This window comes from Crocuta crocuta, unplaced genomic scaffold, assembly GCF_008692635.1.
Source record: "Crocuta crocuta isolate KB4526 unplaced genomic scaffold, BGI_CrCroc_1.0 scaffold9, whole genome shotgun sequence".
NCBI classification, from domain to species: domain Eukaryota; kingdom Metazoa; phylum Chordata; class Mammalia; order Carnivora; family Hyaenidae; genus Crocuta; species Crocuta crocuta.
In genome coordinates, this window is record NW_027551567.1 from 2,961,503 (window position 1) to 2,986,966 (window position 25,464).

The 25,464-nt window shown below is 40.1% G+C and overlaps 1 protein-coding gene across 1 annotated transcript; it reads left to right on the forward strand.

Moving 5' to 3' along the window:
• Positions 1 to 969: 969 nt before the first annotated feature.
• On the forward strand, positions 970 to 24,437 carry CNR1 (cannabinoid receptor 1). Its single transcript, XM_077750330.1, has 2 exons — positions 970 to 1,034; positions 18,964 to 24,437. The coding sequence occupies exon 2, from the start codon at positions 19,026 to 19,028 to the stop codon at positions 20,442 to 20,444; it is 1,419 nt and encodes a 472-aa protein (XP_077606456.1). The 5' UTR covers positions 970 to 1,034; positions 18,964 to 19,025; the 3' UTR covers positions 20,445 to 24,437.
• Positions 24,438 to 25,464: the final 1,027 nt, after the last annotated feature.

Consider the following 25,464-nt stretch of genomic DNA (forward strand, 5'->3'; position numbering starts at 1 on the left):
AGCCCCAAGCCAGCCGGTGCCCCGAGGGCGGAGGACAGGTGGCCGCGCGGCCGCCGCCAGGTAGCAAACTGCTCCGGGGCTGCGCAGCGCGGTCCCAAGGCTTCGCCTGCCCCCGGGCCTGGCTCACTGTTGCCCGCCGCGGGGGCGACCTGGGGAAGGCGGAACGAGCCGGCGGCCGCACCCCCGGCCGGGCGCGCCTCGGCTTCTCCCCTCCTGGCCCCCTCTCCCTTCTGGCTCAGCCTGCTGCCCCAGACGTGACCCCCGCGCAAGGTGTTGGCGCTGCGCGCAACCGGGGCGTGCGTGATTAATGGCCCCGAGGTCGGGGGCGGCGCAGGCACGAGCCCCTTCTCGGCTTGGCCGGAGTGTGAGGGTATCCGGGAGGAGAGCCAGGTCCTGGCAGCGGGAGCCCCGGGGACCGCGGCGGCGGCGGCGCAGGAGGAGGAGGAGGAGAAGTAGGTGACGCGGGCCGGAGAGTCCTGTCCCCTCTGGCCCCGGGGCCGGCGCCACGGCAGGTCCCCCGCGCAAAGGAAAGTTTGGAGCCACGGGCGCCGCGCGGCGCGGCGCGCGGGTCCCTCCCCGCGCAGTTCCCTCGGTGGGGTCTGTGCCGCCGCCGCTGCCAGGGCAGGACAAAGGCTCATTAACACGTGATGGGACCGCGCTTCATAAATGGGACTGGAGCGAGAGGGAGCCAGAGCCAGAGCGCCAGCGGAGGCAGAGGCAGGGACCGCACGAGTGTGGCGAGGCGACGGGCGCCCGGGCTGGCGGAGACCTGGGGNCCCCACCCAGCCTCGGCCGCATCCCCGCGCCGGCGCCGCCTCCCTCGGCCACCCCTTCCTTCTGCACTTCTTTTCCGCCTCCGCCTCTTCTTGGCTCCCGCGGCGCCAGTGCCCTCCCCTGGCCCGGGCGGGGCGCCTCGGCTCCCGGCAGAGCTCGGCGGAGTCGGGCGGAACGTTCCGTTCCAGCAGAGAAGCAGCCCCAGCGCCGGGCGAGAGGTGCCGAGGGAGCTTCTCCCCGAGGACCGGGGCTTGCGAAGGGTAAGACCTGGCAGGGTTGCGTTTGGAAATACTTTTTTCCGCCTCCCGCCCCTTCGGGTACTGACCGGTGTGGTTCCCAAGTGTCCTTCGTGGAGTTCTGATTCCGTGTGAGCGAATCGTGCGTCGATGTTTACTTAGCCGTGGAGCCCCAGCTTGCAAACTGTGGTTTGTGCTACTTCTGGAGGTTTCTACCATTTACTAGTTATTGAATGTGTGTGCACTGATGTGTGTTTGTTGAAAACGTGTAATTGTGCATGTTTGAGAAATAGGCGCTTGAGTTGGTGCTGAATGGCTATAAACCATGCCAGCAACGAAGTCTTCCAAGGGAAATAATACATCGATCTCTGCACCAAACCTAGACACTGTCTAGAATATGAAATGCCATACGAAGAAATGTATGTCAAATAATAAACTTTTGGTATAGAAAATATAGCTGCAGGAGCCACTCTTCTTTGAGGAAAACTAAATGTACAGTTAATCTAGATTTGAATGCCGATGGAACCGTTTAACTCCGAACTAGCCATTAGATGAAAAAAAGTTGCTGTGTTTTTTGAAGACATTTCTTGGTAAGGCTCACAGTCATAAATGGATCACCTCTCCAGTGCAGACGTTTGCAGTGACAGACACCAGAAGCTGTCATTTGGTCATCTGAAAGTTTGAAAGCAACATGCATGTTTCTAATTTTAGTTTTAAATTCAACAAATGAGGAAAAAATTAGTAATCTATTAATCGTTTTGCCTCCAATCTTGTTTATTTCCCTTTAAATGAAGGGCGATTCTTGTCTTTGTTGTTGCTTTCATGATGTAGTAAGCATCCTTGGGCATTTAATAAAAGATTAGAACAGATTTACTGGTTTTTAAGATGTTGAAAGAGATCTCTATGGGTCCCATAACTTCTCCTCATTTTTTATTACCAAGTTAATATCTCTACAACAAAGGGGGAAATGCAATTTCTTAGCAGAAACTCAGTGGACATTGAGTGTCAGTGGGGTGACCACTGCCATCAATCTATTTTGCAGAGTATTGAGAAGCTCAGAGCAACTAACCTTTAAGGTTCCCCTAGGACTTTATCTGATTTAAAGTGTTGCCTTTCTAATCCCACCCTCCTGACAGTTTGCAAGGGAAGATATACTGATTGATTTTTCTCTGTCCCTTCCCCCCCCCAGTACTCCTTCTAGCTCCCCCAGTCTCTAACCCAGTTACAGACAATTTTATCCAAAGAAAAAGGCCATGCATAGTTTCTTAAGTGAGACAGATAATTTTCTGGCTATACCCATACATGAACAGAATCCATGCACCTCCAGAATTTGACATGTTGCCTGCTGCAAGCGGTTACTTGCAGGCACAATAGCAGTTGCTGTAGTTGGGCAAGGGGATGGACATGGTTTTCAAAACAAAAACGAACCCATTTTAGATTATCAAGAGAACTTACTGTAAACAGACTCTTTTTGTTCCAAAGATGTCTCCCACTCCAGGCAAGGAGCAATCCTGGCTGAGGTACGTATCAAGTGTCTGATGGGGAGAGGTCTCATTGTGCTCCTAAGTCTCTGTGGGGGTAAAGGGATGCCACAGGGCGGAAATTCTCAGCACTGACCTTTCAAAAATAAAATTACTATGCTTGCATACTCATCGTCAGGAAGGCAGATTAGATATTCACGCCCCCCCAGTTTTAATAGATAGCCTCCACATATATGCATACAAAAAGAGTGTTATGCCTCGTCTCTCACATAAACCATAGGTGCTATTATTTAATTTGGTGTGTAAAGTTTTACATTTTGGTGAAAATCCAATCTCACGTTGGAGTAGTGCTCGGCTTTGTTTGTTATCCGCTGTTTTCTGTCTTTTTCTGTTACCCTTTTCCCAGTGGACTATGTGCCTCCCTGTCGCCTGTGAGATCTTTCTCCTCTAATAAGCCTAGCTGCAGGATCAGCGTGTTCCTTTTGGCATTTGAAAATGTTAAAATAGTGAAATTGTTAAATGTTACCAAGATGAAAATGCTGGGCATGAAATTCTCTGGAAGAACCACTATCTCTGTGGCATATTATAGTCTATTCCAAAAGGAAACTCCTCGCATCGGTTTACCTATTTTCTCAAGAAGGCAGCAGCCCCATTGATTGTGTTGATAAGTGTTTAGTATGCAGTGTCAGCTTATTAATTACTAAGGCAAAGCCTGAAAAAACTCTTTCAAAACAATCTTATGACATTCTTCTTTGCTTTGACTCAGAATTAACATGAACCACCAGGAAATTTAGACAGACAGCCTCCTTGGTTGCCTTGCATATTAGTGTTTGGAATTAGAATTGGAATACTTGGCTGTTTAAGAATAAAACTATTATGAAATGGAACTTATAATAGCCGTTGATAGTTCACCACGCTTACCAAATGTTTCTTCCCAGAAAACAGTTGGGCTAATAAGAAAAGGGATTATTTCACATAATTAGCTCTCCAGGAATGCTGCAAAAAAAAAAAAAAGAGTAATACATTGAATTTGGAGATACCTAACAACACATGATGAGTAAAATGAGATTTGGTTAGAGCATCTTGAATTTGGTTAGGAAGATGGAGCCTGTCCTTGAGGTAGCTGCCTGTTCTTGGGGTAATTATGTTAGCTCAGTTGCCTAAAGGACACAGATGAGAGCTTTATTTTTCCTGAAAGAAAAAAAAAAAAAAAGGATGCCATGTCTTCACCAGTGTAATCTGTCTCTTTTGTTTTTGTATTCATCATTTTCTAATTGAACTGACAAATTAGTTAGAGGGAATCCAGCCTTTGGGTTTAAATTATTTATAATTCTGCTTTTGCCTCTGAAAAGACCTGGCCCCAACATTGTGTGAAAAACTGCTGGGGCCAAGTTTACATATTGCACATCTGTATTTTGAGGAACTGCAAGGTCTGCTCGTTTTTCTTTTTTTGAACGAAGAGTGGTAGAAAAGTTAAAGAATAAGGAAATCAAAACCAATTGATGTACTTCATATTGGCAAAATTTTAACTTTATCCCTCCCCCATCTTCAGTTCTTTCTTAATCTTGTTCTCATAACAATATTAACGTTCTGCTACTGCATGAATGCTGTTTCTGAGGGGTTGGAGGACATACAACACTTTGCCACTGAATTGTATTTTAGTTTTGATAATCATTGAATTCACTAATCTGTATCTTTTTAGATTAGATTAGATTGGGTTAACAATATAGAACATAGATCAACTCAGATTTCTCCCAGATATTTTCTGAACTAAAAGAAGCAACAAATGTCATCCAGAATATATACATATAATGAAATTATATACTACATAATTTTAAAAAAATTTAATGTTGATGTATTTTTGAGAGAGAGACAAAGTGTGAGTGGGGGAGGGGCAGAGAGAAGGGTGGGGAGACACAAGAGTCCAATGCAGGCTCCAGGCTCTGAGCTGTCAGCACACAGCCTGACTCAGGGCTTGAACTCATGAACTGGGAGATCATGACCTAAGCTGAAGTTGGATGCTTAACTGACTGAGCCACCCAGGAGTCCCTATACTCTATACTCCTATACTCTATAATTTAGATGATTGGGATGTATAATTACACTTGTATACATATATGTGAACACACTTTTTCATAGGTGTGTATCATGACTGACCCAAAAATTTAGACCCATTGCCTGTATACATTTGAATATATAATTCAGATTAAGTAAGTGCCACCAATTTGGTTAAGGCAGCTGTGCAGATGGACACAGAAGACTCAGGCAGAAGGAGTATCCACCTTGAATCCAAACAAGGCTGTTCTGATTTTCCAGGATAGTGGAAATCTGTTCCAGTCTCGCGTGATCTAAGAATCTGGCAAAGACGCCAGGATGGGCATAACTACGTTAGATTATAGTTGTCGAATCAACACTGACTGATGTGTTTAATACAGTTTTCACCAGTCTTGCTAGATGTTTGTTATTTTTAGAAAAGGAAGTTGGGAGAATAAGTACAAGGCTATTACTCTGTCACAAAATGCACATTAACACAGTTTTATCTGTAAAGTACAGCACATTGTAGTGCTATCACAAAAAAGTTAAAACTATAGGAAATGTGTCAGGAGGAGGGGAAGGGAAGGTTGTTTTTAGTGGTTTTTGAGTGCCTCTCTTAGTACTACTCCAAGAGTTTGATGTTAGAAGAACTTCCGTCTCAAACAGGACCGAACGGATAATAGGTATGTTTATGACCTATCAGTGACAATAGGTCAAAAGCCATTACATAAAGTAATCAGCATGATTACCTCTAGTTCTTAACAGAAAATATTTACTAAAAGCTTTCCTGGGTCATATTTCTTCACTGATCAAGGGTACCTCGTGGAAAGCAAAGCACATCTCTGTAATAGTTTTTCTAGTACAGCTGCCATTGCAGATACATTCTTGAGCTAGTTTTCATTAATGTTTTCCATATATTCAAAGTATTTTCCCATATGGCTTACTGGGCAATCACTTCAGGATATCCTTTAAGTTAAAGTTCCATTTGGCCAGGTGAATTTCATAATTTAGTGAGCATGCGGTTCATAGTTGTGTTTGGACAGGTTTTCGAAGGAAGACTCGTTTACTCACCAAACCTGAGCAAATGGGCCTGGCGGAGTCGTGGCCGTTGTTCTGGAATACTACAATTCTGTTTTAGCCCAGCTGGAGAAATGTTCGCACCTGCACTTGAGGAAAGCTTTCAAAGTTTTTCTTTGTTTGTTTTCTTTCCTTTTGTTTTTGAATACATGAGTAGAGCCTGGTTAGATGGGAATCAGTGTCTCTTAGCCAACTCTTTTTTTAACCTATTGTGCTGTTGCGTTATATCCTGTATTTTTGAATAGACTTATTAAGGTAGATTTTGTATTTTTGTGAATGCAACAAGGGATTTGAGTTCCCATCTCTCCTAACTTTGATGCCAAATCATTTTTCCCTAAGAGCACAATACCTTATTATCTGACTCTTACCCTTGCGCTGGAGTTTGGATTCTTAATTGCGTAGAGTTTGGATTCATTGAGTAGCAATTTGATATCTTTGGCTTGATTCTTTACCTTCATTTTCAACTCTGAAAAGCATTTAAAATTTGTTTTTGACTTCAGGAGATAAAGTGCAGTATAGTTTCCTAAATTTGACAATGTAATATCCATTTTTTTAATCCTACTAGCAAATTCCATGCTATTGCTTTTTAAAGAAAGGCAGAGGCATTTTTCAAAGATGTGCCAGGCAATCTGTTGTGGTAGTTGAATATACTGGCAAATGCTTTCACAAACCGTGTATGTCAGTAGTATATTTAAATATAATTAAAATAAAATATAATTAGGAAATAATGTTTTTCAAAGTTTATGTTTAAATGGGAGGGTTCCCCTCTTCCCTCATTATTTCTTCATCTGTTCTTTTAGACCATATATTCAGAGAAGAACACTGGAATATGAGTTCTATAAATTGAGTTAAGTTACAGGAGTTTTACATTTAAACTGATGATAAATCCCAGTATGCTTTTTAAAAAACAAATTTCTCCTTGCACGTATGGACATATGTACTATGGGAAATTTTATAGCACTGACTTCTGTTGGTCAAGAGGCTAAACAGGATGTTTTTAATATAGCAAGTGAACTGATATCATGTGTAGTATGCCTTCGTCTCTCCTGTTTGCTTTTAACTCCACTATATTTAAAAATCATCAACTTGATTTATCCTTTAGAAAAGAGGCTTCATTTAATGCCACTATGATCTCTGTGTTTTGGTTTATTCCAGTGTGACTTGTTCAGTGAACCAGATTTTCAACTCATTTCGATGCACTGCTACCAGAATTTGTAAATGTTTTCTCTAGCATTTGTATAAGTTGTGGTGAGCAAGTCATATGCATGTGGTGAAGGAGGGAAGCTGAACAATTTCATACAGAACCAAAGTAAGCAAAAGACTGTCCCGAGTCCGTGTCTTTGCATATGTGGGAATTTGGCAACTACTTGTGGAAATTATATCAAACTTCTTACAAACAACAACTAGAAAAGGGAAAGCCTTTGAATGATTTTAGTCCTCAACTAAAATGAAATGAAGGATGAGTAATCTATGATCCATTTTTATTGATGAAATAATTAAAGAGGAAACAGTCTGCCCAAAGTCAGAGACTTAAGTACTTTAGGATACATTTCCATGTATTTACAGCTTTTAGGTATTTTTGCAAGATATATGCCAGCTATAAGCAGTATGGATTGCATAATCTAATTCTGTAAGTTAATTTGCAGCCGATCTGCGTTACTTAGACCTCCTGCAAGATTCCCATTTTAGTTTGTTGTTTTCTGGGTTCATCTCCTGCGATACATTATTTTACAGTTTGGGGACGAGAAGAACAGAAACAGAAACATTTCCAGCTTAAAAAAAATAAGCTGAAATGTTACCTACTTTTACTGGTTTCGTCCTTCCCAGTGGCGTCGACAGGAATGGCTAGCAGTTCTAGAGAACTTTGCATACATAGACTTCATAAATAGAATTAGGAGAAAATGGTGTGGAGTTCTTAATTTATATCTGCATGCTGGGTAAGTACATATTATATCTTGATGCCACATTTCTTTGTCAGACAAAAATATAACAATAAGTTTGCTGAAGAAGTGCAGAGAAGCCCAGAATTGTAGACTGACAAACCTTGAGAGGTTCCCCACTCGTATGTTTATTTTCAGGCTAGACCACATTATTCTATTTCAGTCACATAGGAATACCTTGGTTTTAAACATCTTCTTTGAGAGACTACTTTATCATGAGTGGGCTCCCTGAACAATCCATTTCAATGATTAAAAACCTACACTCCTGGAATATTCCTTGTTCCTGTCTAACCTCAATTCTTCTTACAGGTTAATTTTTACTTCTGTCCCTCATTTAGTCTTTCTTATAGGTCTCCGTAATCTTTAACAGCAGCTTTTTAAACTTTAGAGTGTGTTAGAATCTCCTGGGTGCCTTGTGACAACACACATGTGCCCTGAACCCTACAGTTTCTGACACAGTAGGTGTGAGGTGAACCTGAGAATTTGCAGGTTTTGTAAGTACTGCTGGTGGGGAGACTACCCCTTGCGAACCCCTGACCTGTAAAATAACTCTGCATTTACTCACAGATCACTGTGTGACTTCTTACACTGTTCTTTGAGATGTATCCTAGATGTTCATCCCATTCTTACCTATCTTACTTCCTAATTCTTTACCTTCACCTCACTTTTTCTGAATGCTTGCAGTTCCTTAGCTCTGTGCCTAATTGCAAAATTGCATCACACAAATCCTCGGAAGAGTTTGACCTTGAATGAGTACAATAGAACTACCTTACTCTTGCAGCGACATCGAAATCCTATACTCACCTCCAATTTGCACACTTCTTAATCAGAACTACATTTTCAAAGCATGTTTTTCATCTTTACTGAAACCTAGTTGAGTTCTGTGTGTATATAATTATTTGCATCTCTTATTGTATTTTTTCTTGAGACACAGAGAGAGGGCATGCAAACAGAGACGGGTCAGAGAGAGAGTGAGAGAGAATACAAAGCAGGCTCCATGCTGTCAGCACAGAGCTCAATACGGGGTTCAAACTCACAAACTGTGAGATCATGACCAGAGTCTGACACTAGGCTGACTGAGCCTCCCAGGCACCTCTATAATTATTTGCATCTTGAAAACGTATTTTTATGTTTGTATCTTGCATGTTAGTACACGCTAATTTTTTTTTTTTTTAACATTTCAGCTAAAGAAAGTGGCACTTAAGTACCTAATTTATAAAATCGTGTTTGAAGGGAACCCTGGATTTACACAATAAGAACTTATTTAAAATTACTCCAGTGAAAAAAATGATAGGAAGCGAAATTGAATTATTTAGAAAGCTACCATATCCTTGATTTGTATGCATATTTGAACAAATATTCACTCACCTTATGAAATATTCAGTTTTAGCCCCTCTAATGATAAATATTTTCTGTACTTTTTCATCACAGAATTATGGCCTATTTTGTGATTTTGTATTTGAAAATTGGAAAGCCAAATGTTTTATAAAACAGAAATGAGTTGGGTTTGTTATTAGAATTGATTTTGGGCTCCTGAGATATCCCATCTTACATTTAGCATCTGTTTGCATAAACATATCATTTGTTTTCAGTAGAACTACTTTCCTGTCCTCATCTTTAATTACTTTCTTGAGGCAGAATTCCAAATATTCACGATTAATTTTATCAATATATTAAATTTTCTCAATGCCCTTTTGCCCCAGAAAAGCAATTAAAAATTTAGTTTTTGTAGGCAGTAGTAATAACCCATTTTAACCCTCCATAACATATTTTCTTATCTATGTTTTAATTAATTCAGTTGTAAAATACATGAAATGTTGTAGCAGGAAGAGAAGTTGCTCAACCAAAGCAAGAACTATGTGCACTGAATAGAATAACAAATTGATTCCTGAGGGCTTATAAAAGCCACTCCATCTAGTGGTTGAATTTTCACATAACTTCTCTTGAGAAGTTGTTTGCAAAACATACTTGCACATGGGAAAACCCACTTGGGGAAGATTAATGCATAGTAACATGCATTTGAGGGAGGGAAAAAGTTCATTATAATCATAATTTCCTATATTGTCTTTAAGGGTCTATCCACAGCATATAAGTAGGATTCAGTCACAAAAATCTCTTTATAAATCAGTGCTGTGTGCCTAAACATTGAGGTTCATGACACACACCTGGGCTAAACAAGGATCAGAATAAAGGTAAATACCTGGTCTTTGCCTCTGGCTTTTCCTTGCCATCAAAATAACTTCTGTTTAGTACTGGGATAAAAGATCCTGGGATAAATAATTGTTGATGCCCTTTACGTAACCTTTACGTTTAGGCAGGTTTTTTTTTTTTTTTCCCCAGGTGAATGTTTGTATGAGACTAAAACTCAGTTTTAATTCCCTCATAACCAACTGACTTTATGCCAAGGAAAACTATCCACAGTCAAGCACTATTCTGCTACGATAGGTCTGCCATGCTGCTGACGCACACCAACATGCATCTAGGTATTGAGTACCGGCCCTGTGCCAGGCACTGTGCCAGGCAGAGGCATGCAACGCATTGAGCAGAGGTCCCTATTCTCAAGACATTTATGATTTGAAGGGTTTAGACACAAAAAAAGACTGCTATGGGTTGACTCAGCAGTGCCCATCCTCCCTCCTGGGAGAAAACCTCAAAGCATATATAGGAAGGGGATAACACAACCCGATTATTGAGATGCACAACCCAATACTGTTTGGTGATGAAGTATCATGTGCCTATTACATGTTTTCATATCCTGTTCTATTCTGTCATCTGTAGGAGGAGGACAGATGGGTGGCCTTTATTTGATGGAGTGGGGTGGGGTGGAAAATCATTCCTCTTGCTTCCTTGACCCATATCCATTACACAGGTGTAATGCACATGTGCACATATGTATATATATTTAACGTCTACAGTGCTAGGCACAGAGTATGTGCCCAATAAAAATGTGTTACATGAAGCATGCGAGGGCCTATAACTTTGTAACCATCAGCCACATTGCTGTAGTAACACTGCTTTGTGATCTTTAGGCACCGGGAATCTGTCGCAAGCACTCCCCTGTTGGAGCCTTGCTAAGGTTTACAGAATTTCTTCTGCCTTGATTCTAGCCAACATCCTAGGAACAAGCCATGGAGAGTCCCCTTCCGTCTGGGCTTACCAAAGCTACTCTGCTCATGGTGGGAAATTGAGTGACTTCAAGGGAGTTTGAATTTCTCCATATGGGAATGAATATTTCACACTCTTGTCACTAACAACCATCATTTCTCATTCAGACCTACAGAAATGGTCCTCTCTCTTCCTCGCTGGTATTGTGGAAACTGTCATTACTGTCCACAATCCTTACAATTAAGTAAAGGGGGAAATCTAATCTTTTTAAAATAACGAAAAGATAAGTGAGATTTTATTTATTATTTGCCAACAGTCACTGAAAATAAGGCGCTAATCCAGGGTTAGGATTTATAGCTTGTAGTTAATTATCAAACTTGTCCCTGGAGACCACGGGGCAAGGATGATTTGCAAGTGCTGTGGGCAATCTTTTGCTGTCAACAGATCATCCTTCAGATTTTAGTTGTTCGTTGTGTAAAGTGATCACGTACTGTCTAGTACCTCCTTTTCCCAAAATCAATTCTTCCGCCTTCCTTAGAAATGAAGAGAAGTGTCTTATTAAATGGTTCCTGGACCTCAAAGTTAAGCACAGAGACTTGGACTTACACAGACCTGGGTCGAGTTTAGCTCTGCCTTCTAGGTAGAGACCTTGAGCAAAGCATTTTACCTCTCTCAGCCTCAGGTTTTTCATATGTAGAATGGGGATTATAATAGCAGCTAATTCGTGTAAAAAATAGCATATATTTTTTAGCACACAAATATTATAATTTTTCTTATTAAAATATTTGGGAATTGGAATTTTCTCTATTGTGCATTTAATCACCCAAATCACTGGATCACTCTGAGATTTGAACCTAGAGAAACAGGACTTGATTTTTTGTAGGACTTAATTTGGATGCTCATGGATTCTAAGAATGTATTCTTTCGCTGAAAGATGAAGGAAGAAATTGAAAGGTATGCTGCACCATTGAACAACAAGTAGCATGCTTTAAACTATTTCTGTCCTTGGTAATGAGCTGTCAGATAATCTATATACTGGGTTCTACATATTTTATGGGCTGGAATAATACATCACTCTTGGCTTTTAAGGACCAAACTTCACATGCAAGATAAAGACAGTCTTATGGAGTATTTGTATATGGACCATGGCTTTTATTGAATTGAAAATTTTGCATGTTCTCTTCTAAGGGAAGGCTGCATCAATTATGCTTGATCACTTCCTTTACAGACATGTTGAAAAGGTAGCTGTCTCTAAAAAAAAGATATAGGCACTTAGAGGAAACATCAAAACAGCAGAACAGGGATGCCTGGGTGGCTCTCTCGGTTAAACATCCGACCCTTGATTTCGGCTCAGGTCATCATCTCACAGTTCTTGAGATGAACCCCGCATTGGGCTCTGCCCTGACAGCAGGGAACCTACTTGGGATTCTCTTTCTCCCTCTCTCTCTCTACCCCTCCCCCACTGATACACACACTCTCTTTTCTCTCTCTCTCTCAAAATAAATAAACTGAAATAGATAAGTAAACCTTAAAAATAGCAGAACAAAATTAAATGGTAAATGGATAAATGGAATTAGTTACAAAGCCAACAGATCATTTCATTTATGTCATGAACTTGCCTTTGCGATATGCTTTTCTTGTGGCATCATCACCTCATTGTGAATGTTAATCTGATGTCATTCTAAAAGTATCAATTCTTAAGCCCTAAAATTCTTTAAATTTTAATAAGCTTTGAAATGTTAAATAATTAGGCATACTTCAGGTTAAATTTGAACAGAAATATAGCCTTATAAATGCCTTAATGTCTATTTAGTTCATATTAATTGATATATTTTCATGAAATCTATTTTCTTACTAACAAAGACCAGAGAAAATAGTGCATTTAATAACTCCTATTCCACATTAGAAAATATATGAGAAGCTAAAGCTTTGAGAACCAACCGAGCATTACCTACATAATGGGATTTTCTTTTATGTATAGGGAAAAGGTGCTGACATTAATACAAGGAAAAAGAATTATGTATTTTTGCCTGAATTATCAGGATAACTAACTCAATCCTTTATTTCTCTTTGCTATATAAGATAATGCAAAAAGTGACCAAATTACTTGAATAATTCCCAAACTCTGGTGGTTATGTAAGGGTTAGAAAAGACTTGGTTGCCCATTCAGTTGTAGTAGCAGCATCATTCACAGTGTGATGATGTTGGCCCATGAGATTTGCCATGTATATTGAGGACATGTCTTAGACATAATGCAGTTATAAGAGTCAACTAAATTTTCCTTACCAACTCTAGAGAAATATATTATCAAGTAATTTTTTCTTAATCAAATTAGAAGAAACCAGACTTGTTCCCAGAAATGAATGGAAAATAATAAATACATCCACTGGCACCTTCATTCTCCTGAACCCTTCACAAGCCTCTTTTACAAGGCTGGCAGAGCAGAACACAAAGCCAACAAAGAAATTAGGGAGAACAACAGGGTTAAGCAAGGGCCTGGGACTCATGCGTTTGATATCCTGGACTTTTATCAGTCTAGAAACTATGAGCTTGGCATTGTCTCCTTAAAACATTTATATATTTAGGATATTAGAGAAGGAGCCTGGGGGCCTGATACAGTCCATAATTATATCAGGAGCACAGGTCCTTGTGATGCGTCCAGAAGGTTTTCTCCCCAACTAGACATGACATCCTGCAGGGAGCAAATGTTGCCTACTGCCTGTTCCCTCAGAGATGCCACACAGGCCAGAGCTGCAAGGATTTGGACTCCAGATAGAACAGTAATAAATATCTAAATTATTAAAACATCTCTTTAAAACAAAGTCTTCAGTAGGTCAATGAAGACTAAAATAACCTGCTATTAATTATATTGATATAGAAAAGACTCTATTTGAAGTCTTGTTTTTGTTACTTAGTGCTCAGTTTAATCAGAACACGGATATTTATACCCTGAAGGGTTGTAGAAACAAACAAGTGACTCTAGGTAGACTTTGGAAAACTTCACGCTGCTGGCGTACCCAGAAAATGTCTTTGATGATACTATAGCCTGCCAGTTAATGTAGAAGTTTGGGAGTGGTAGATGGGGAAACGAGTGTGGAGGTAGTGGGATGGACAAACAGAACAGGTGATATCATTCTAAAAACTTGAAGTGTTTTTTTTTTAAATAATAGATTCAAGACATTAAAATATTTTAATTTTATAAAGGCATGATTTATAGCTTAAATTACTAGAACAAGTTGGTTATATTTTTAAAAACAGAATCCTAGGAAAATCCTCTTAAATGTCATTCAATCAGTTTCACTATAACAGTAATAAAAACCAACTGCTTCTTTAATAGGTGCATCGACGCATCTTGCTAGACATTTCCAATTATGATTTTCCCAGTAGCAAACAAAAACACAATTAATGGCAGCTGCATCCCCCCAAAGCCTAAACTATATTACTAGTGAACTCTCAAAGAAAATTCTCAATGCAAAAAATAATCAGGTGAAAATTACTGTAATAATCCAAATGTAGAAATAAAAGAAAGAATTACTGAAATGCAGAGGAGTGCTTTCCCATCATGATCCCATTAATTGTTAGAATAGCCTGTGCACAGTGGTACTTTGACATTCCTAAAATCCTTGAACTGCACAAAATCCATATATACTTTAAAACTGTATTCCTTAATTAAAGTTGGCTTGTATTGGACAGAAATTACTCTATATTTCATAACCACACCATGCTCTGGCTCAAATTTAACAAGTTAGTTAGTTTTAATGAAAGTACTTGGTTGCATTAAAGTGGAAAATTGTGAGCACATATATGGTGATCTTAATACAGAGCCAGTCACAGGCACACATGTTTTGCATTCTGGAAGAAAGGTCTGTGATCTTTTTTCTTCCCTGAAGAAGCTTTATAGCTCTTCCAAATACTAAAATTTTAATCCTTGAGGCCATGCCAATAGGCAGATTTACCTAGATGGGCTGGGATAAGAAATAGTGATTTAGCAGGAGGTAGTCTTAATTACTATTGACAAAATGCCTTAATTTGAATTTGTAAGAAGCTGGAAGACTTCAATATAATACAGAAAGCAAAATGGCTTTATTCTGGTTACCGTTAGTTCTTAAAACAGTGCATCAAGTCCAAAAGCAAAACTTCTGGAGTATGACAGACATGGATTCTGCTACAAACTCTTCATCTTCTGGACAATTAACATTAACATCTAATGATTTCCATTCCCTTATGTGTGAAATGGTGATTATAAAGAAGCACCTGATAGAAGTGTCGTGACAATTTAATGATGGAATATGTGTAAAATCTCTGGAATACCTGGAGTATAATAGATATCCAAATAAAGTTTCCTCCTCTCTCACCCCTGTGTGCATCTGCTATTTCCTTCACGCTTTAAGTGCTGAGACAAAAATGAAAATTGAATAAGCAGTCTAGGATCTAATAAGGCAATGTGTCATCTTGAAATCATAATTTATGGCAAGAGTCATAGTACTAAGTAATGACAATAATTAATATCTATTGAAGACTTAAGTTTTGTGCCAGGCACTATGTTAAGTGCCTTACCTTTTTTTAATTTAATTTTTAGGACAATTCTTTGATTTAGGCAACATTGTCATCATCCTCATCCCCACTTGCCTGAGTGCGAGTCTCACAGTAATCTTGGTCTTCTGTCTCCTCATTCAATGTTTTCTTTATTACTAGTGTTTTCACTGGTTGGAATTAGTGGGGAAAAGAAGGGATATAGTAGCCATCTTGGCTTAGGTTAAAGGGATGGTGGTTCATCAAGGTTAAAAGCAGCTCTAGTCATGTACTGTCTAATATGGTAGTCACTAGCCACGTGTAGCTATTAAGAACTTCAAACATGGCTGATGCCACATGTTGAAGTGATAATATTTTGGATACATTGGGTTAAATAAGATATATTATTAAAATTAATTTCACCTTTTACTATTTCCTTTTTACCTAGATAGTGGAAACTTTGATACTGTCTATGTGGCTCACATTACATGTTTATTAGACAGCACTGTTGTAGAACCAGAACATTCTGGCTCTACCATCTACTAGATGTGTGAATGGCAGATTTTACTTACCCTCTCTGTGCCTTTCATCCATGAAATGGGGATGATAATGGCACCCAGCTCATAGGGCCATTGTGAAAGATAAGCAGTTTGAATACTGACCTGGCAGGGGAGCTAGTATGATCATGATAAGCAATTTGATACACGTAAGAAGCTCAGGATGCTGCCTACACATGAGCTCTCCAGAAATGCTTAAAAAGGGAAAATCAGCAAGACTTAGCGGTCTTCTTATTATAAAGGCCAAGAAAGAAGAGGAGTCCAAGGTAAGTTCAAGGTATGAGCTTGGACAACTTAATGAAACTTAATTCAGAATTCCATAAGAAATGTGAAAAAAGACATGACTGGAGGTAATTTGCTGCAGCACAGTCTGTAACAACAAGAAGTGATAACCTAAACCTGCATCAGAAGGAGGCTGGCCATGTTCATCTAGTGGATACATAAGGCACCTGCTGAAGGGAGGGAGGATTCATGGACCAGTGTGGAACTGTCTTAACGAGCGGAACAGTATGTACAACATCTTAGTATTTGTTAAAAAGAAAGAAAAAAGGAAATGAATTTATATAGCTACTTGAATATGCATGGAATATCTTTGGAAAGACTAACAAGGACCTTCTTGCCACCAAGGAGGAAAACTGGGTGGATAGGACATGCAGATGAGAGAGGCTGACCTTGCTGTCCATCCTTCTGTGCCATTTGAATTTGGAATCATATGAATGTCATATAAATGATCAAAATTTCAAATAAATTAGTTTTTAATTGGGCAGTGTGAAGGGCAGTTTAGTTCCTTGAGATAGGAGGACTTAGGGGATGGGGGTCCTGGACTGGCTCCCAGTAGGAAATGTTGGGCTCAAGTTTGGTTTTCAGGCCAAATATCCACTGAATTAATTACCTTTCTCTCCTCTAATTTTAAGAAAAGACAAAGAAGCATTATTAAATCACTGCTTTAATGCACTAGTTAATAAAATTCAACTGCCACTATTAGGTTCACATGAACATTTCTAAGGGAGACCAGCCCTCTCTTTCTCATCTGCTAGCGTGTATCAGGCTGCTGAAACACATAAGAAAAAAGACATCATTTGTGTGCCTGGAAATCATTTTCTAGTTGTGGAAATAAATATGTAAGTTTGTGATTAAGTGATACGGTGAGGCCTGTAATAGAGGGAAAGACTGGGGAAACTAGTTCTGTCTGGGTGGGTAGGGCCAGCCAAGGAGATGTCACAAATGGAGGCAATTTAATGTAACAGAGAACTTGGAAATGCGTATTTCAGACAGAGGGAGGCTAAGAGGAAAGAAGGAAGGTATGCAGTGAGTATCCAAAGAGCAGCATGCCTTCCAGGGCCAGTAAGTGCTATGTTTTAAGTACGGGTGGGAGTTTAGAGGCAAAAGTCAGATTTGAGGATATGCCAGGACCATTAACAGCTCTCTCACAAATGGTGGCTATTTTCTGTGTCCCTCAGATTACTGGTGAAAATTTTCATCTGTAAATGGAGCTGTTTAGCAAATGGAAGTTTGCAAAGAGCAAAGTTGATTCAGGAGACAGCCTGGACTCAGGGGTGGCAGAATGTAGGAAGGTAGGCCACATTGAGCCACTGTCCCTAGTCCAAATTACTAAATAAACAGAACAACAACCAAAAAATCACATTGTGATACTGAAGGTATTCCTTTAAAAAGTTTTTTAAATATGCCTCCATGTTCTGTCTCCACTCACACTGATCCTACATACTCTTGGCATAAACATCCTTTCCTTGGGGAAGCCTCCTTCAACCCCCTAGACTGGCTGCTCCCACGGTGTCTTGTATATCACCAGTCACAGCTGCCACCACACTTCATCATAATTACAGAGTCAGCTGTCTGTCCTCTGCCACACAGTATACTTCATGTGAAAGGGACTCTTTCTCGCTGCGCTTAGCCCCTCTGCCTACCAACCACAGTGCCTGGCACATAGTGGGTGCTCCATAAGTCGTTGAATGGGTGAATAAATGAATCATTAAATTCAGATAGGTAGGATCTCTGTGTTTAAATGGGAGGACTCAGAACATTTTAATTTGTTCCAAGGTAATAACTATGTCCCCCTCCAATACAGTGTGATAATTTTTTTAAAAAAAGAAAAATACAAGTAGGAAATAAAATACTGGCTTTTATGATTACTTTAAAATTATTATAGGCATCACTCAACGCTTCTTGTATCTTCATAAGCAAAAGGGCCTAATAGCCACATTTTAAACAAATATTTATAAATAGTAAAATCAATTCTCTGGCTGTTTGTTTTGAAACAGAACCAAATTGCTTAGCTACGAATTGAAGAGCCCTTAAAATTTGGCCTCATTTTCTCAGTCGTTCTCATTTCCGGTGCTATCTACATGGGAAGCCTGGGACCCCATCGAGGCCTGTTTCCTGTCTCCCAGCATGCTTGTGTCACTGCATCACTCACGGGGGACACTGTCAGGAAGCACTCTCCATCATCACTGCTTTCCAGGGTTAAAGATCTTGGTCTTCTCATGAGCCTCAGTGCAAGTTCGCCCTTCATGACGTTTTTCTTGGTTGGTGTGGACATTTTTGAAATTCACTTCAGCAGTAGCTTAGTTCAAACATCTCCTCTGGGAGAAGAAACTTGCCTAATGGAGGCAGGCCGGAATCCAGATCTTTCCCCATGGTCACCTGTTCCTCTGGTTCTCAACATCTCTTCCTTCTTCACACTCAGCACATAGGCCGTATAGCACAGTTCCTGATTCCACACCGTCTTGCTCTTGGGTTGTGCTGTATGTTCGGTCTTACCTGTGTGACAAGACGGTAGAGTCTTCAAGAGCAGACATTGTGTGACACGTTGCTCTCCCCTGCCCCCAGCAGCATTAGGACACTGTGTGTATGTGATAGTAGAAGCAGGGTGGTAAACACTTCCTAACACAACTATGAGGTGCATGCCTTGCCCAAGACACATTTCCTTCAGCTTGACTTTCAGGAAGTTTGTAGAGCATCACATAGTGACTTAAATCCAGACAGCTTAAATAATGAAAGAAATATATTTCTGGTGTGTGCCACCACATCGCCAACTTTGGGTGGCTTTTCACTTACTGACTGACTCATTTTGTTGACTAAATCTGACAAAGATTTCATCTAGGCTCAGAGACAAGAATGAAGTAATATGATGGTAGACATTTGGGATATTTACAGTAGGTTTTAAAAAAATTATTATTATTCTCCCAGTCTTCTCACCATTCAGCTTATTTGTTTTCCCTCCTGTTAGGATTCCTGCTGCGGGTCTCTTTCTCAGTCATTTTGAGTTTGGCCTAATCCAAGACGGAGGTTATGAAGTCTATCCTGGATGGCCTTGCCGACACCACCTTCCGCACCATCACAACAGACCTCCTCTACGTGGGCTCCAATGACATTCAGTACGAAGATATCAAAGGCGACATGGCATCCAAATTAGGGTACTTCCCACAGAAATTCCCTTTAACTTCCTTTAGGGGAAGTCCCTTCCAAGAAAAGATGACTGCAGGAGACAACCCCCAGTTAGTACCAGCAGACCAGGTGAACATTACCGAATTTTACAACAAGTCCCTTTCATCCTACAAGGAGAATGAGGAGAACATCCAGTGTGGGGAGAACTTCATGGACATGGAGTGCTTCATGATTCTGAACCCCAGCCAGCAGCTGGCCATCGCCGTCCTGTCCCTCACACTGGGCACCTTTACGGTTCTGGAGAACCTGCTGGTGCTGTGTGTCATACTCCACTCCCGCAGCCTCCGCTGCCGGCCCTCCTACCACTTCATCGGCAGCCTGGCAGTGGCCGACCTCCTGGGCAGTGTCATTTTTGTCTACAGCTTTGTTGACTTCCATGTGTTCCACCGCAAAGATAGCCCCAATGTGTTTCTTTTCAAACTGGGTGGGGTCACCGCCTCCTTCACGGCCTCGGTCGGCAGCCTCTTCCTCACGGCCATTGACAGGTACATATCTATTCACAGGCCCCTGGCTTATAAGAGGATTGTCACCAGGCCCAAGGCCGTGGTGGCATTTTGCCTGATGTGGACCATCGCAATTGTGATTGCTGTGCTGCCTCTCCTGGGCTGGAACTGCAAGAAGCTGCAGTCCGTTTGCTCAGACATCTTCCCGCTCATTGATGAAACCTACCTGATGTTCTGGATCGGGGTCACCAGCGTGCTGCTGCTGTTTATCGTGTACGCGTACATGTATATTCTCTGGAAGGCTCACAGCCATGCGGTCCGCATGATTCAGCGCGGCACTCAGAAGAGCATCATCATCCACACGTCAGAAGATGGCAAGGTGCAGGTGACACGGCCTGACCAAGCCCGCATGGACATTAGGCTAGCCAAGACCCTCGTTCTGATCCTTGTAGTTTTAATCATCTGCTGGGGCCCTCTGCTTGCCATTATGGTGTACGATGTCTTTGGGAAGATGAACAAGCTCATTAAGACAGTGTTCGCGTTCTGTAGTATGCTGTGCCTGCTGAATTCCACCGTGAACCCCATTATCTACGCTCTAAGGAGCAAGGACCTGAGGCATGCTTTCCGGAGTATGTTCCCCTCGTGTGAAGGCACTGCACAGCCTCTCGATAACAGCATGGGGGACTCAGACTGCCTGCACAAACACGCCAACAACACAGCCAGTGTTCACAGGGCCGCAGAGAGCTGCATCAAGAGCACGGTCAAGATTGCCAAGGTGACCATGTCTGTGTCCACAGACACGTCTGCCGAGGCTCTGTGAGCCTGACGCCTTCCTGGCAGCACAGGAAAAAGAAATTTCATTTTTTTTTAAAGCTTAAAATCTAGAAAAGTCTGTCGTCTCATCGGTTATATTTTTTTAAGTTTACCATGCTTGGTGAAAGGTGATTGTCACCAGGATCAGTTATGAGTTCTCTAGCATTTCAATAGCATAGGTACTGAAACTCAGTTCTTCAGGGTTTTACAGTGAAGAAAGCCTGCTGCTTATGTGACTGAAGCTTCTTCAGAGTCTCAGTGAAATGGGAGAGAAACCTGTGGCTACACAGTTTGAAGTCTAAGTACCCACAGGACAACACCATCAAATGAGTAATGCCTTTGTAACCACAACTTTCATTATAATGTGAAATGTATTTGTCCACAAGTATCAGAGATGTCCATTTTTACAAGTCATAGTACTAAAGTAGAGCTATTTTGTAAAGTGTATTGTGTCATGTGAGATGTGTTTCTGTGTTTACTGTGTGTTATTTATATTTGTCTAGTTCAGCAAAACCGAAAGGTAGACTTTCATGAGAACAGCGCAACGCAAGCAGCGGATATGTGCCAGTAAGATCACTTTTTAAAAAATCATTTCCCGTGACTTTAGACAACTTAATATTTTTTTTCCAATCTATTCAAATTTGACCTTGAAATGACCATGAAGGTTTACTTTTCTGTTAATACAACGGGACGAATTTGAAGACTATCCAGAGTATTGAGCAGAATCCATTGACACTTAACAATTTGTTAGCCCTGCATTTTCATACGTGGACACTTATTATCTTCTGGACTATAACTGTTCTGTCGGGTGATGGATTACAATTAGAATGGAAGAGAGAAGGCATATTGACTTTTCTGGCTGACATCTCTGACTTTCTTTAGTCTTTAGCTATTACTAGACCTCTTAAGACAGCATGTGTCAATCTTAATGTATATTGTTATCACTGTGCAATTGCTGTTTACTTGAAGGGTACTGCATTCTTATATTCCAGGTTTAAGTAGATTTCATGCCTGGGTGGCCAAATGAGTCTTCATTTTTTTCTTAATTGAAAAGACGTATTGTCTGGATCAGTAAAATTATACTGTGTGTGAGTGTGAATATAAATGTGTGTGTGTGTGTGTGTTTCTATCCTGTAACTGTTACAGTAATGTCATAACGTGAGAAAACTGTGACCAAGTGTAAACCATATCACTCACTGCACTCTTGCACATGAAGTCAGTTTCTAAAATTGAGTTCTTCCAGAAACCTTGTTGATAAAAATACTCACCGTAAACGTTCAGGAAACTCTCCTCCCTTCCCCCCCGAGAGATTGGGTCAAGTGCTACTAAATTGACCTTTAGATATTTCATAAGACCAGTGTCTAGCAAGGAATCATCACTGACAGACATTCAAGTGAAGGTCTGTATTTACCATGTCAGCATTGGGAAGTGACTGTCTTGGTGTCTGAGCACCTACTGTCGACCAAGTCCATGGAGATGTAAATCATCAGAAGGGAAGTGGTTCCTCCTTTTCAGTTGAGTGTGTAGCAGTATGACCCTGTTTAAGCAGCACTGTACCCTGCTTGCTGAAGTAGGATTGCCAGGTCTGGTCCATGTGGCTAAGGAGGCCAGTGGGACAGTGGGTGAGACAGAAAAAGACAGCGAGGAGACGACACACTTGTGACTGAGGCTTGGATGACATATGACTGCTTCTGTGCTGCTTCTAGATGTCCTTGATGATAACCCAGGACCCAGCTTTGACTGGGTAGGTTTGGGCTAAGGAATAGGCCTCTCCCTCACTCCTGGTTGGCAAGATCTGCTAAAGTATAAAAATGAGTGTGGCTTGCTGGCTTCTCATGCCCCATTCTCATATACCTTAATGGTGCCATGGGTGCTCAGAATTAGGCCCTTTCCCAGTAAGCATTAATATTGCTTCAGAGGCCACTTGACCCGGACAGATTTTACTATAAGCAGTCTTCTCTTTAAACAGATAAAATGTGGCTCCTGCAGGACCCCGGTGATTTCTAGCTCTCTAGATGGATGAGCAGCCTATGGGGGCAGTCTTTTGTGCAGTGTATGGTCTATAGCTGAATGTGCGCTGTGGGCCAGGCAGGGATGCACTTAACTATCTGTCTATACAGCTCAAATCTGCCTGCTGGTTGCTTCACTTTACCTCTCTGTGATATGCAGGGGAGGGCTCAGGGTGCTGGAGGATGAATAAGGTCTCTTTAGAAGAAAGAGAAAAGATTATTTACAAACACTCACTGGGGTCTGGTTCCACTGAAGAATTGCCACTCGTTTGTCCCGCATTAGCCTGAATAGTAATCCACATGTCTCAGAGCTCACCAGTCAGGACCAGCTTCCCTCTCACAGCTATGAAGTCCTGGTGAAGAAGAAATTCTTGTTACTTGTGAAAAATTCCAGGATTCATTTTCGAAACTGTATTTGTGTGTACGCAATGTAGATTTTATAGTGTGTTGTGCTTTCAGGATCTAAATCATATATAATAAATTAAGGGACAATGGGGCTGATGGCACTAAACTTGGTGCTTCTTGATATTCTAAGAAATATCTGTGAAATATCATCACATATGTGTTATACTACCTTCATTTTAAAACATTTCAGTTAGTTTGATTCACTTTGACACTTTTAATATCATTTCCTAACCCAAGAGACTCTAATATCCTCCCTAATGAATATACTCATTAGAATTACCATCCACTAGTATCATTCATTAACCAGTCCCTCATTAGGCTCATCACCTTAAATATAATTTAAATTTCAATAAGTTTTATAAGGTCCAACCTCAGACTTACCTACATTCCTCTTGAGGGTAACATAGTTGTCCCGACCACGCATTTCACTATCACGTATGTCTTCAAAAAGGGCCACATTCCCAACCTGTTCAATTTCTTCAGAATAATGATGGATCTTTCAGCCCCAGACCAATAGTTTCATTTAGACAAGGAGGGCTCTTTCCAAGAACTTCTAATTTTCCATTACATATGAAATTTATCTAAAAGAAACATGGATCTGGGAGACGCTGCAGACATATGCCTACACTTGAGTTGATTCCCATACCTCCCCCATCATGTTGAGTCAGGTCTATCTGGCATTACGTGTCAAGGAATTTGGGCTGCTTGAACCCACACTGCCAGCAATAGGCCCAACCAGCAGATACGAATCAGGCCCTGGATGAGTAGCACTCTAATTACTGTCCTGTTGATTCATTCCTGCCATTCCACATCTGTAAAAGAGACCACCACTATCATGCGCAAAATTAGATTTCTCACAATCTAACTGTATATTTGTATGATATTTTAAAAATCTCCTAAATGCTAGGCAATGGCTATTAACAATTGTCTTGCATTGGCCTTCTGATGAAATGTTAACAATGCCTATTGTAATATAGACAAAACATTTTATCTACTGATTTGGGCTGAATGTATGTAAATAGGTTTTAAAAAAAAGTCAGATGTTTAAGCAGTGGCCTACAAATCAGTAATTTTCAGATAGAAGAGTTTCTTTACATTGCTGTGGCATCCTAAAGCCTATCTTCACGTAAACTTGGTGTACTAGCTTGCTGGGGATGAGAGGGCCCAAGAAAGGAACACTTTTCTTGTGATAGTGTGAATCAGGATGCCAGACTATCTGGATTCTTAACTCTGATGTTTCAACGGGGAAACATAACTCTTGATCGTCTGTAAATCTAACATTATTACTTTTCCTCTTAGAAGAATATCGTATCGTTAGATGTTTGTTGAGCTGGTAACACCCTTGCAACCGTGGCAATATCTTTGTTAGTAATCTGTATAATACTTTGTACACAGTACTAGTAAGATTGTTATTCAATGTAGCTTCAGTCATTAAATTACTATAGCAAAGTAGTACTTTCATAATATTTACAATGTATTAAGCCCACCCTATATTTTATTTAGTGATATAATTAAATTGTTATTTATTCAAAGAGAAAACATCCCATCATGTCTATTGTCCAAAGTTACTTGGAATCAAATAAAAATTCTAGATTATCATGAAGAACATAAATGCCTTTGAATTCTGCCTTATTTCATAGTCTAGCATTAAAACACTCAGGATTTAAGTTCTAAAAGATTATTGAACCATCGGTTTGTTCCCAAAAAGCACTTACAACAATATTTGAGAAATGAGGACAGATTGGATTAATGTACTCATTTTTAACATACAAAAATGCATAAAAACATCATTTACATAATAAAGAGCAAAAGCCTGCCATACCTGTTAAAAGCATTATTTCATAAAAGGGCTTGGTGATTTTGCAGTAAATTAAAATAACTATACTGTTCATAATATGTAAATGAAATTGGAACTTAGCAGACCTAGCAAAATATATAAATCTAAAGAATTTATAAACACATACTCTGAACCATGTGAAAGAGATAATTACTTTTTAACATAACTTATAAAAACACATAATTTTTATTGGAACAATAAGAAAAAAATAGTTTGAAAATTTTATGATGAAGCAAAAAAAGCATTATAATGAAGTGTATACATTATTATTATCCGAAAGTAGGCTTGCAGTTAATTTTGAAAGAAAGTTTTATTTAAATGATAAATTGGCAAATATTTGAAACTATATTATTATTTTCATGACAAAATAAAAATTTATCATTCTGCCTATTTTAGTAAACACTGTGCACTGCATAAGCTGAATGCTTCTAACAAAAAGCAAATGACATGTGTTCTTTGTTCTTAAATTTTACACTGGTACTTGATGGGAATAAGATACTTATTTCATGTAGCAAAATTAAACACTGATCCCCCTCAATATGTGTTACTATCTATAATGAAATATACATTTGGAATGATATAGAAACAGAAAACCAATTGAGGTATGTAGGAAACCTTACCATGTCCCCCAGGGATGGTTCCCATAGGAAAAATTCCACCTGTACCTCTAAAACATTCTAGAAGAGTTTCTTCTGGATTGAAGGTGATACAGGTGAAGTTTTTGGCTCCATACTGGAACATAGAAAGTGAACAATACACATTATCATTGTTCTTCA

Bases quoted from the DNA above. Each gene is read 5' to 3' on its own strand.
- CNR1 (XM_077750330.1), top strand. From the start codon at position 19,026: ATGAAGTCTATCCTGGATGGCCTTGCCGACACCACCTTCCGCACCATC.